Below are 14,104 nucleotides of genomic sequence, written 5' to 3'. Positions count from 1 at the left end.
CTTTGTGAACTCTTTCAAAGATTTAACAGAATGTCTGTTAGTAATATAAATGAATCCTTCTGAATAAAAGGCGTTCTGAATATATATGTGTATAAGCATAAGAATAATGAAAAATGAATATTTTTTTCGTATGCACGTGTATTGAATGAGGAGGAATGTTTAGCATGAAATTTTATTGTTCCTTCATGATGAGATTTGATTCAGTTGAAACCGTAGATCTTACAACAAGAAAGAAACTTGGGTAAGTCGGGTTTTATTTTTGGAAATGAGGAATTAAAGATGTGACATGCAGGTGTTTCAAAAGTAGGATAAATGTTAAATGTAAGGAAAAATGTGCAAATACAGAGCAAAATTTTACATTTGCGGAGCATTGTTTGGTGAATCCTTTGAAAGAAGGTAAGATGTATAAAAGAGAATTTCTGATGTTTTGTACATAGTTTGATGAACCTTTTGAATAAAAGTAAGAAAATCTCTGATGTTTTGTATAGTGTTTTAAAAAACTACTTCTTTCATAGTAATTGGTACAATACATTAAAGGGCAAAGTTCTGAGTACCTCTGATTAAGCGTTATTAACGTGGAAAAGTAAGAGAAATGATATTTTGGTTTTGCATTCGAATTAAACTGTGTAGAAGAATTCTGTAGGTATTGGTTTGAATCAGTTTTAGGACGCAGATAACATTATCCACGAAAGCCTGTAGTGTGAAATTGTATGCATGTAAATTCCAGTTTAAATTTTGTAGGCCGGAAAATATATAAGTGCACTTTTGAAAAAATAGAAATGTAACATAAATAAGTATTTAAAGCAAGAGGAAAATATTAAGTGTAAATTTTTTTTTAATATGCGAGAAGAAAACATTTTAAAACTATAAAAAATTTAGGTTTGGGAAAAAATGAAGAAGTGAATTTATTTTCGATGGAAAAGATAAAAATAAATTTCTATTTCTGTAAAGAACAAAAGAAAAAAATTAAACCTACGAAAATAAATATTGCTTTCGCAAAATAAATAAATTGAAAATTTAAAATCTTATTTAAAACAAAAAGGAAAGAAAGGTTAAACATGAAAAATAAATATTACTCTTATAAAAAAATTAAAGTAAAAAAGTGAAAAAAATATGTAAAATTAAAATAAAATGAAAAAAAAATGTAGGAAATTAATTTACTTTTGTAGATGTAAAAATGTGGAAATATTAATTAGTGAAAAATAAAATTTGCGTTTGGGAAATGTATAAACGAGGGACGAATAATTGATAAATTCTATTAATTTATCAATATAATAAAGAAGGGAAAAAAGAAACAATATAAAATGTTTCTTGTAACGAAAAAGAATTTTTAAATCTGAAAATCTTGCATTTGAAACAGCAATGCATAAATTTAAAACGATAGAAAGCCAAAATCAATCTGTTTCCACGTCCAAAAACAAACATATTGATTAGTTGAAACAGAAAGGATACTGTTATCGAAAAACGAATTGGTTTTAGAGATTGTATTCATTCGCTTTTGCGGTTGTGAAAAGGTGTGATGGGCTTTACAGAACGAGAAATTATAGAATATGCAAATTAAAATAGCCCCTTAAAATGTAGACTAATTGAGGACTATACAATGAATTTGCATATGAATAATAATTAACAGTCGGAAAGTTAAATGCTTAATTGAAAACTACCTGCATGTTTAAGAAGTTTAAACATGTAAATTTAAGTGATATAGTACAATAAGTAAAATCAAATGTGTTACTACGCTTGGAAATGATAAAAAATGAGTTAAAAAATGCAGAGTAGGTTGGAAACTAGGAGGAAGAGAACTGTCGAAAATGTGCAAAAATTACATCCTAAAATTAAATGAAGTTAGTGTGTATGGTGGGAAAGTATTAATGAAAGTAATTAAGAATACTTTAAAGATTAGGAAGTTTATAATGCACTAAACAAGTTAAAAATTGCATCTAAAATTAAAAAAATTCATATATATGTTAAGAAAGTATAGGAATTAAGTTGAAATTAAAAGTCTGTTTGAAATTGGGAAGGTTAAAAATAAAATTAAATTCATGAATATAATGTGACAATAAAATAAATTAGTTAAAGTTCAAATATGTGAAATATTACGAAAGTTGAAGCGTATGAAACCAGTTAAAAATTGTATATCTAAAATTAAGTAAAGGTGATGCATTTGATTATAGTTAAAATTGAAAATACATTGAAGATTACAAACGTTAAAAATTACGAAAAAACGTTTAAAAGTACATCTAACTAAATGTAAAATGTAACAAATGAGTTAACAATATGAATATTGGTTAAAATGTAGGAAACAAATTGTGTGATTTTAAATAAATAATAAAAATTATGTAATTAAGTTACTGGAATGTAAATGTTGCATTAGCAACAGAAGTGTTGAGAAACAGGGTAAAATTCAGCATATGTAAGAAATTAAAAGGCTTAATGTATATTTTAAAAATTAAAAAATTACATGTAAAATTAAGGCCTTGCGAATCAATCGTTAAATTCCAAAATAAGGGAATAAACTCCTCCTTAACTTCCTCCTCCTGCACTTTCTTCTGCGGGCTTCTTCGGAATCCGCCAGAGCGTCTGTACCGCACACTGTCTACTGATCCTGGCATAGAACTGTCACTTTTCTATTACTATCCTACAATAGAGCTTCTTCATGGTCTGCTTTGAATCGTTTCTTCACATTTTTGGCGGAAGCAGAACTTGTATTTCGAAACATTGCGTGGTGCATTATGCCAGCTAAATATCATAACATAGGGTATGAGCTCATTTGGAGTGGAGGAAGAATACAGTACAGATTTCTTGTTACAGAAGGAAAGAATTCCCTTTCGGAAACCCCAATTTTACTGACCTTTTATTCTGCTAAAAGGCTTATATTCATGAAATGGCTATTTAGGTTGTAGCTGTGACATCTTATCGTCTTTTAATGGGATATGATTGCGTTAATATTCATTTCATTTGCCCTTAGACCTTGGAATTCTTATTGAATTCTGGACAACACATAGATAAAGAACATTTAATTGCACGTTAAAATAGCTAATGATTTTAATTATGTAATTCAGGAATACTGGTGAGTGAATGGCGTAATTGACGAAAGATATTTGTAGAAGATTTATCCGTTATTTTGTAGAAAGCTTTATATTTTTGACATTGATGTTTAAAAACTTTGTAGTTTTATTGCCGCATTATTTTCTAACACGATATCTTATACCTCTGACTTTTCCTTGTTTACCACAATGATTCGTCTGATGATTTCACCTGTAACATTTTATGCATGCAATGCACAGAATGTGTCGAGGGGTTCTTTTGAAATAACCACGTACTAAGACTTACTCACCAAGCATAGTCTTACCTCATTGTGCACACTTAGTCCATAGAGTAGATGAAAAATTACCGGAGTTGTGCGTTTTAAATATTTTGCATAAAATGTGTCAGCCGTTGTTGAAATTTTCACTCCTGACGCCTAAGTGTTAAAAAGCATTATTTGACAATTCAAGAAAGAAAAAGTACAATATAAAGTACACTGGTTATCATAAATTAAGGAAAAATCACAAAAATAGCGATAACTCCCTTAAAAATAAGCCAAAAATTTGAATATGTTGGCAAGTAAGAGTAGCTGAATAAAACTGCAATATGCAAATTAATGGCGCTGCAGTCGGAATACGTCATCTGCGAGGAGCATAAAAGTCCATGTTTGAGAGCAAGCCCACATATTTAACTATGAGAGTGACAACAGAAATCTGAGGTAGCCAATTCGTAACAATGACCTTCAGGCATCCTTTGCCTGCAAAACTACGATGGAGAGCCATTGGGACACTAGAGGCAGTACAAAGTCAAACAGAAGGGGCAGATGGTTAATGGGAGTCCTTCTGTGGTTCATAGACTTTGGATGCGATTTCAAACCACAGATTCGGCATCTAGGAGCTTCAGCCAAAGACTTCCAACTGCTACAACGAGCGCCGATAACCGATATTTGACAGTATGTGCAGTCAGGAATAGAATCGCTACTCCGACTCTTCTTAGATCCTCCCTTGCTGCAGCTACCGGGAGGTTGGTGTCAGCGTCAACTATGCGTAGAAGGCTTCACAAAGGTGGTCTGTATGCGAGGCGAACAACCATTTGCGTGCCGTGCCGCTCACATCATGCCATAGGAGGGACCATTTTGAGAGGGCACGACAACATGTCCACTGGAGGGCTGTTCTCTTTACGGATGAGTTCAGGTTTAGTCTTGAAAGCGATAGTAGGCGTTATTTGATATGTAGAGAACCTGGAACCCGTTATCATCCGTCAAACATACGTGAAAGAGATGCATACGGAAGAGGCAGTGTCTGTGTTTGGGGTGGCATCTCTTTGGGTGGACGCACAGACCTCCATGTCTCCGGTATATAGAAATGACATCCTTGATGCTTATGTGCGCCGATGTGCCAGGGTAATAGGTGATGCTTTCCTGTTACAGGACGATAACGGAAGAGCCACATCGTAGATGATTTTCTTCAGCAGGAAACAATTATGCGCATGGAGTGGCCAGCTCGATCCCCGGACTTTAATCCTATCAAGCACGTTTGGGATGCTGTAGAGAGACGTCTAGTTGCTCTCAATCCGCCCTCTCAGACCCTTTGCTTTGCAAGAGCAATGGCTTTCGCTTCCTATGGAACTGATAGACCGCATAATTGAAAGCATCACGCATCGCTGTATGTGCTGTATTGCTTCTAGAGGCGACCATATTCCATATTGAAGGTACTTTTCCTATAGCAAACTGACACCTTCGATTTGTTCCTTTTATACATGTGTTAATTTCTATACTACCATAATTGTCTGGCAATTTATTTTTGTTATTTGATACCTCACTATGTGTTGTATATTGTGGGTAAGTTTCATAAAGTTCTACATGTAACTTTTTCAGTAATTGGGATTTTTCCTTAATTTATGATAACCAGTGTAGCGTGGAAAGAATGGTTAAGGATTGATGCCACCGGTATTGGATACCAAGTTCAAATTTTGAGAGGTGTCATGAGAAGGAAAAATACGACTGTGGTGACTGTCTCAAAGACAGTTGAAATGTAGAATAATCAACTGAAAGTGAATGTCTTTTCGAGGCCCGCCTAGATGATATAGTGGTTAGGGCAGCCGACTAGACAGTATCTGCAGACTTTCAAACCTTTGTACCTGACAGCCTTTTCGTTCTGCTCGACTAAGTTGAAGTGCTTTGCAAGTCTCGTTATTTTTCGAGAGTTATTTTTTCGAGCGCGGAGGGAGGGGAACCATTTTGTTTTTTCGACATTGGCCACTACTAAGGCCGGAAGTGGTTACCATTTTATTGTGGAGGCATCTAACAGGCGGCCACTATTACCTCCTGTGAAGGGACGGACAGATACCACCATGCCTTCTACGGCATTCGAACCCTGGCGCATCGCTATCGTAGTCTTCAACTTAGTCGAGCAGAACAAAAAGCCAGTTAGATCCAAAGGTTTGCGAAGTCTGCGGATACTGCCTAATTTGAGTTTCCAAACTGTCAAACGTCAGTCAAACAAACGTCCTATTTAAAACTTCGTAGTATAATATAATCCTAGAGTACTAATTTACACTATCGTTGTTAAAATGTTTAAATATGATTGGGTGTTTGACTCCCGTGTGACTGATACTTAATGTAAAATTATGAAATTTTTGTCATTTTCAACTTGTCTAAAGAGATCGGTTGATTAAATTAGAATATTACAAGGAAATATGTTAAATGAAGTGTAGCAGAAAAATGTGTAGAATTTAATAGGCTGTACAAGAAAGTTATGTAATGTTCACATTAGATTCCCCCCCGCAATTAGTCGAGCCACACCAAAATTTAAATTAAAATAATCGAGCTAACACTATAGGAAAATTAACTCGTAGGCTGAAATCATTAACACATGAAATATCACTATTAGAATGACAGACAGGCAAAGAAAATATGTTTTTTACACCGTCTAATTAAGTGTCGCAAGAGTAATAAAATTAAAAATGACGGTCATTAGATCGAAAATAGCAAAACAAAATTAACATTTATCACCATATATTAGGTTAAAATAAGATGCATATATACTTTATATTGATAAGAAAATTAAGACGTAAATATTAATTTTTTATTTTCTTACAACACAACTATATGCTTCAGAAATTATGAAGCAATTCTGTCTTTCTAAATGTCTGTCAGAAGTAAATTCTTAATGCGAGCTGCTTTCGCTTGTGTCCAATGCTAGAGTGCGCGTTCAGCTCGTTGCTGATTATCCAAATGTTTATTTAATTAATATTCCTTAAGTGTAACACACTGTACTCTTTCAAAGAAATTTCTTCAAGTCCAAAGAAATTCATGTTTTATTACATAAAGGTAACAGTAAGATAGTTGCATCGAATAAATAACTTCTCTGTAAATACATAAAGTAAAATAAGAACCTTTTCAAGTGCTGCCTAAATGAGATGTTATTCTTTTTCTCTAAAGATATCATTTAGCGGAAGATGACCCTGCTGAAGACGGTCAAAGGTAAGAGGTCAAACGTCTAAAATAAGAGGTCTAAGGTCAAATGTAAAGTAAGGTTAGAGGTGGAAGTTCAAATGTCAAAGGGTCAGATGTCTAATTTCAAGCTTTACACGTCTAAGCTAACATACGAGGTCTAAGGTGAAGGGTGAGGTCAGTCAGATGATATCTTAAGCTTGACCGCTAGACATCTGACATTGGACCAGTAAAGTTTGACATCAGCCATATGACGTTGGACCTCAGACGTCGGACCTTGGACCTCAGACGTCGGACCTTTGACGTCTGGCGTTGGACCTTTACACGTCTGACGTTGGACTTTAGCTGTTTGATGTTGGACCTTTAGCCGTGTTTGACGTTGGACCTTAGACGTCTGGCGTTGGACCTTTACACGTCTGACGTTGGAACTTAGCCGTTCGACGTCTGACGTTGGACCTTAGCCGTCTGACGTTGGACCTCAGACGTCTGGCGCGAAAAATTTCGGGTATTATATTTCAACGAAAATATCGATTTTGCCCGCATCCAATGCAATTTAATATTTATACGCGACATCTGCAAGTACGGACAGAATAAAGGACTCTTTTCCCCCAAAAAAAATTATAAAACTGATTTAAAATGAATTCTAAAGGGAAATTTTCGTGGCGTCTGTACGTACGTATCTCGCATAACTCAAAACCGAGTAGCCTCAGAACGTTGAAATTTTGTATATAGGACAGAAATAACATGCAGAAGTGCACCTGGTATTTCGGTTGCTAACGGCCGCACCAAAGGTATATATATATATATATATATATATATCCACTTTGTAAATCGGCTCAGTGATCTCAGGTTCTTTACTCTTTGTAAGCTTGTAAATTGTTGATTTTTTTCTTTAAAAATGATTGAATTATGTTGTTCTCTTATCTTCCGGTTAAGGTTTTTATGCCTTTAGTAAATCTGCGTGCAATATTTGTGGAGTTATCAACAATTTAAAAGTTGTTTAAGTGCAGCAAGTCTAATGAATTTTGCGATGGCGGACATGTTTATTTACATTTTAAACTTGGCAAAAAAGCGGATTTGTTGCCAATCTAGACAAACTAAGCTTCGCAACAACAAAGATAACGCCTTCATTTATTATTGTTAATTAAATCATGTTTAATCCATTCTGGAATTTATTCGAGGAAATAAAGATTTACTTCGTAATTTTCAATATAGATATTTTGAGTTTTTATGTATTTTTGCTTAGTCGGGAAGTGAGAACTGAATTAATTAAATGAGAAATACTGAATCGTGTGTGAAAAACTGTTCCTTTTTTGTTTTGTTTGCTTAATTTCTTTTATGCATAGTTTTAGATTTATTACAGTATTTGAATAGAACATGTGGCAACGATTTGAGAATTACTCAAATGATATAGATTTATATACATTCTGAGTTATAATATGGACGAAATGTAACGCTGTTAGCTGAAGCTAGAGCCAGAGTGTCGCTATGGTAAATATATATAGTAAATTTTAAAGAGTGCATTTACTCTATTGTGGTTTATGCGCTACCGACGAAGTAGATATAATTCAATCCAATAAGTTTAAATGAAATGAAAGAAAGAATGCATATAATTTAATTTTCCGTGCAAGGAAGTCATGTGGTGTACACATCAAATTTTTACATTATTCCTCTATTATCAGTTCTGATATGCGCTTTGTTTATCGGCATTTTATGAATTACTAAAAAATTCAAATATCACTTTGATTACAATTTTATGTAACATTTTCTTGTATGGAAAGCGTTTTTATTAACAGAGATTTCTTTACATTTTGTCTTCATTTTAAATTTTTGCGTAATAGACAATTTTGTTGGTTGGATTTAAATACGCAGTTTTCGATTTTCATCCGATTTTTTTTTTTTTTACTTACATAGTTCAAATGTAAATTCTTTAATAATTTCTGATATTAATGATTCATAAAATTAAAGCCTTTGAATCAACTAGAATATTAAAAATAAAAATTTCCTTGAAATATATTTAACTGTCGCGGATTTGTAAACGAACTCAGCATTTACAGTTGCACGATGCAAGAAATTAAAATACTGTTGCGTGCGTACGGGTTCGTTATGAAATGAACGCACAAGTCCTATGAAAAATGAACAAAAATTTATTATTATCACAACAAAAATGCTTAAATTTTCTCAAATGATCATGCAGTATTACAATATCTCACAGTAGTTATCTTTTAACTACTCAAATGTCCAATAGAACGCAATTAAAAACAGCTAAAGAACGCTAATCCGCGAATTCGCTACAATCAACAACAGTAGTTTTTCTAAACAACAACAAACTAAGCAACTACTAACTACAAACTGAGATGTTTTCCTCCTTTTATAAGATTTTAAAATCACGCGCTAAAATTTTCTGGTACTTTCTCGAAATCAAAAAGATATATTTATTTATTTAATGCACGCGCTCTTGTATTTTCAGTTTTCCGGCTTAGCTTTCTTTTAATATTCGTCACGCGCTGCACTGCGCGAGAAATAAAACCATTTAATTTATAATTGAACTAACATTAGGTTTTTAAATACCAAATTCGTAACAGTGCCCGCTTCCCAAGGACTGCACGTCCCGGGCAGTACAATCCCTGGACAGGAAGCTAAACTTACAACTAAAGCATGAATGCAATAATAAGCATTACATTACAATAATAAACAACATGAACAATAACGTCGTTAGACGTCTGACATCTGACGTTGGACCTTAGCTGTTTGATGTTGGACCTTAGACGTCTGACGTTGGACCTTAGCTGTTTGATGTTGGACCTTAGACGTCTGACGTTAGACCTTACACGCCTGACGTTGGACCTTACATGTCTGGAGTTGGACCTTAGACGTCTGACCTCAGCCGTTTGTTGTGAGACCTTAGACGTCTGGCGTTGGACCTTAGCCGTTTGATGTGGGACCTCAGACGTCGAATTTCTTACCTTAGACGTCTGACGTTGGACCTTAGACCTTTCACCTTTGACATCTGACGTTGGACCTTATACGTCTCAAGCCCAAAACACCACAGAAATCTGGCATTGGACCTTAGATATCTTGAAGTTTTATGTTAGCCATCTAGCGTTGGACTTTACACATCTGACGTTGGACCTCAGACATCTGACCTTTACATTTAACCTCATACGTTCAACCTTTACATTTAACCTTATACCTCCTACGTTTGACGTTAGCCTTTTACCTTACTTGACTTTACATTTGAGCTTTGACCTCATTTTACATTTTACCTTATACCTTAAACATTTGACGGAGCTGTACTTTAGCGTTTTGCTGTGAAACTGTCTTTACCGTTGTAGCCTAAAAGCTGTGTTGCTGACTGTTTTAGAATGTTTGTTGTAGTTTTTCGACGACAGTAAGCGTCATTTTGTATCTGGATCCTGGAAAAAATGACGTCCACTTTTTCCAAAACAAAGTAGCTAAAATCAGAGATATTAACCAAAAACTCCGAAAAACGATAATTTTCGCCTTCATTTTCCGAGTGACAACAGTCTCACACGCTGGAGATGAATATCTGCTTTATTTCGAAAGTTTTTGCCACTGCTCGCAGCACTGCCAAACATTAAATACATTATTCCCCATTCGTCCAATCGCGAGTGGATTAAATAACGGAGGGAAATACCGATCTCCTTTTTACTGGGAGGAACTTGTACAGAACAAATGACTTCCTACTAAAACTACCGATGCATTCGTGGACCATATCGAAACCATGAATATGTAATGGTGAAATATTTAGCATAATTTTTATTTGGAGAAAAGAAAGTTAAATTGTCCATATAATTAATCTGTTACATTAATTTCAAAAAATTCCATCATTTCTGAGCATAAAGAAAAAAGTAGAAAACCAACATGCAAAATGCGAGGAAAAGATAACGTAAAATATAGTTTCATGTTTTTAACATGTTGCTAACAACTTAAATCAAAAGAAAATTTGCTGTTTAGAATCTCAGATCAAATACTTATCTATTTCAAATCACTTATCAAATACTTTTGCTATTTCGTTGCCTATCACGAATTACCAACGTATTATAGATGTCATATTGACACAATGTTGCTATATAATGGTATCAAAAGACATTTTTAAGAAGCTCACTGATCGCTTTGCAAATTGTGATACCCGTCGAAAACAGCGATTTCTTAGCGCGGATAATTTTAACAATTTCTTATCCTTTGTCAAATATGTGAACAGCACATATCATGTACACTGTGGGAAAAATTGCGATAATTCTATGTCTCTCGTTCTACTGGGCCGATTGATGAAATTCAATTAAGTCTCGAAAGAGCGACTTAGGATATGTATTAGATTTATATATAGCAGCGTTCTAATATAGGTTTCTGACACAAAATCTGACTTTTTCTGAAATGACATGACACTTTCTTTCATCTTCATCATCATCATCAGAATCATCAAATCAGAGATTTATTTTAAATTGCAACTGAATTTAATATTTCATAGCGAAACTGAGAAGTGTCTCGTGGATTTAGGTCAAGTTCGAACTCTAAACTTCCTAGAATTCAAGATTTTGTATTTTAAAACTGTATAGCATATGATATTCTCTTCTTATTTCCTTAGGTAGACAGCCTGCGGTATTCGTAACGGAACTTAAACCTAGCGTAGCGCCAAACATCGCAAGCGGCGAAGTTATTGGAAACCAGAACTAAGACTAGAACACTCGTAGTTGTATGCTGTGATGATGTGTTTTGTATACAATAAAGTAGCTTATAATTAAATGCAGTGTCTTGTGAAATGATTACCCACTAAATATACATTATAGCCCTCGCATATTTTGTCGTAATCGAAAACAAGCCACAACTAATGCAGTGAAATGTTCAGTACTCAAAAGTTCGTAGCACACAAGTAGATTAAGCCTCTAAGCGTTATGACCGGGTTTAGGCGGTCAAGACGGCTTACCTCGAAAGCGTTACCGACGCTTCTAGGCGGTCACTGGAAAAGTGTTCGAAAGCGTTATGACCGCCTTGAAGCGGCCGTGCAGATGTCTCCCACCCCCTTATTTCTGGAACCCTGGATATCTCTAAATGACAACTCTCAGTAGGAGTTTAAGAGGGTTGCTCTTCTTCCTTTTAGACCTCTACGTTTTATCGCTAAGAACGTGTTTAGACATACGACAAACTGACGCGAACATTCTTCACTAAATAAATAAGCAGCGTGTAAAAATTTCCTAATACTATCTTTAAACAGATAACATTTTCATAATATATCCTTTAGATTTCAAACTAAATGCTCAGAAATATGCAAATGCTTGTGAATTCAATTAAAAAATAGCATTTCAAAATATTTGTATTATTTAATTAAATTTACTTATGATTATGAAGATGCATAAAACCGGCAAGTTAAAAACTTTCAATTAATTCGCGCGAAACGAATAGTACTGCATTCAGTTAACCTGAATTACATGCAATTACATATAAAGAATAACATTACTTATGCAATAAGTGAGATAAAAATTAGAAAATCAATAGTCTATTTTAATAAGTTATAATAAGCGTATTATTGATAGGGGTTTAGAAAACGCAAACTAATTTAATAGTAAATATAATAATAGTGTTACGAATTTGGTATTTAAAAAGCTAATGTTAGTTCAATTATAAATTAAATGGTTTTATTTCTCGCGCAGTGCAGCGCGTGACGAATATTAAAAGAAAGCTAGCCCGAAAAATTAAAAATACAAGAGCGCGTGCGTTAAATAAATAAATATCTCTTTTTGATTTCGAGAAAGTACTGGAAAATTCTAGCGCGTGATTTTAAAATCTTATAAAAGGAGGAAAACATCTCAGTTTGTAGTAGTTGCTTAGTTTGTTGTTGTTTAGAAAACTGCTGTTGTTGATTATAGCGAATTCGCGGATTAGCGTTCTTTAGCTGTTATGAATTACGTTCTATTGTACATTTGAGTAGTTAAAAGATAACTACTGTGAGATATTGTAATACTGCATGATAATTTGAGAAAATTTAAGTATTTTTGTTGTGACAATAATAAATTTTTGTTCATTTTTCATCGGATTTGTGCATTCATTTCATAACGAACCCGTACGTACGCAACAATTTTTGGTGTCAGGAGTGGGGTTTGAATGCCAATAACAAGAGCGATGGAAGAGCAATTAAGGCATTTAATATCAGCCTTTGCCTCATTTAAAGAAGAAATGAAATTGGGCCAGGAATCCGTTAAGGAAGAGATGAAATCTCTTAAAAATGAGATGAAAGCAGGTCAGGACGAAATGAAAAGAGAAATTACCTGCGTAATAGAAAATAAATTTGAGGCTATGGAAGGCAGAATAGACGCGGTTGAAACTAAAGTTGGACAAATAGAAGAAAGAGTTTCTTCGGTAAAAGAACAAGTAGAAGAAAGAATTTCTTCTGTAAAAGAACATATAGAAGAGAGAGTTTCTGCCGTCGAACAACAAATTGATGATAGGGTTTCTGCTGCCGTCGCCAAAGAAGTGGACAGCCTAAAGAAGTGCATAGCGACGGTAGGAAACAATTCTGAAGGTTTCAAATTTTTATCGATGCCTGCTCGTTCCGTTCTGAAGCTATCCACATATGATGGGAAGACATCCTGGCAAGTGTATAAGACCCAATTTTCTATAGTTGCGGATGCGAATGGATGGGATTCCCAAGCTAAGGCCTGTCATCTCGCAGCTTCTCTGCGAGCAGACGCAGCGGATATACTGCAGACGCTTCCCGAAAACCAAAGACTTGACTTCGAAGCTCTATCCGGCGCATTGGAGCTGCGCTTTGGCGAGAAATTTTTAAAGGACTACAGCAGGCTTCAATTAAAATCCCGTCAACAGAAGCCCACCGAATCACTCCAGGAACTCGCCACGGATGTTGAAAGGCTGTCCCACCTCGCCTTTACGGAGTGCCCGAGAGAAACGAGGGAAATTCTGTCGCTACAATATTTCATCGATGGCATCCGGGACCCTGAAATACAGAAAGCACTGCGAATGGCCGATGTTAAAGATTTTAAAAGCGCTTTAGTGTACGCCATGAAATTCGAGGCAGCCCAGCAAGCTACTCGTCGAGACCGCCACCCAGTCAGAGCTGCTCAAGTCCAGGAGCCAGGGGATCAAGTCTCCGCTCGTCTAGACGATTTAACTAGACAACTGAACGACTTGAGACGGAATATTGGTGAGAAGAAACCGACCGTTAAGTGCTGGAACTGCGGTGCTGAAGGACACATACGACGAAACTGCAGAACACCCCAGGGTACGGATGTTAAAACAGCTCCTAACAAACAGCAGGGAAACTAATTAGTGGCCATCTCGCGGGGCGGAGGTTGCCAGATCATGAAAAGCCCCAGTTTAAAGCGCTTCAGATTTCTGCAGTGAGAGGCGGCAGTAATGGACTTTTCATAATAGCACATATTAATAGAGTTCCCTGCAATATGACGATAGATACAGGAGCCAACGTTACCATCATCCGAAAAGATTTGGCTCAACAACTGGGAAGCAAACTTATCTGGACGCCGCCCTGCGTTACCCTACAGACTGTGTCCGGTGAGAAGATCAACATCGATGGAAAAGTAAATGTTAACATCACGTTTGGAAGTGCCGCTTACCATCACACGGCATATG

At 35.3% G+C, this 14,104-nt stretch overlaps 1 protein-coding gene across 1 annotated transcript in view; it reads left to right on the top strand.

Annotated features, from left to right (window-relative positions):
* The window catches only part of LOC118200157 (fasciclin-1-like), a 680,498-nt gene extending 669,259 nt beyond the window's left edge, over positions 1-11,239 (top strand). Inside the window, exon 13 of the mRNA XM_085807030.1 lies at positions 11,088-11,239. Within this exon, the coding sequence (XP_085663156.1) occupies positions 11,088-11,176 (89 nt within the window). The 3' untranslated portion in view covers positions 11,177-11,239. The remainder of the gene's footprint in view (positions 1-11,087) is intronic.
* The last annotated feature ends 2,865 nt before the right edge of the window (positions 11,240-14,104 follow it).

This window comes from Stegodyphus dumicola, chromosome X1 (genome assembly GCF_044657685.1).
Source record: "Stegodyphus dumicola isolate Sdum_Otavi_A_Nest chromosome X1, ASM4465768v1".
NCBI lineage: Eukaryota > Metazoa > Arthropoda > Arachnida > Araneae > Eresidae > Stegodyphus > Stegodyphus dumicola.
This window is presented reverse-complemented; position numbering and strand designations above follow the sequence as displayed.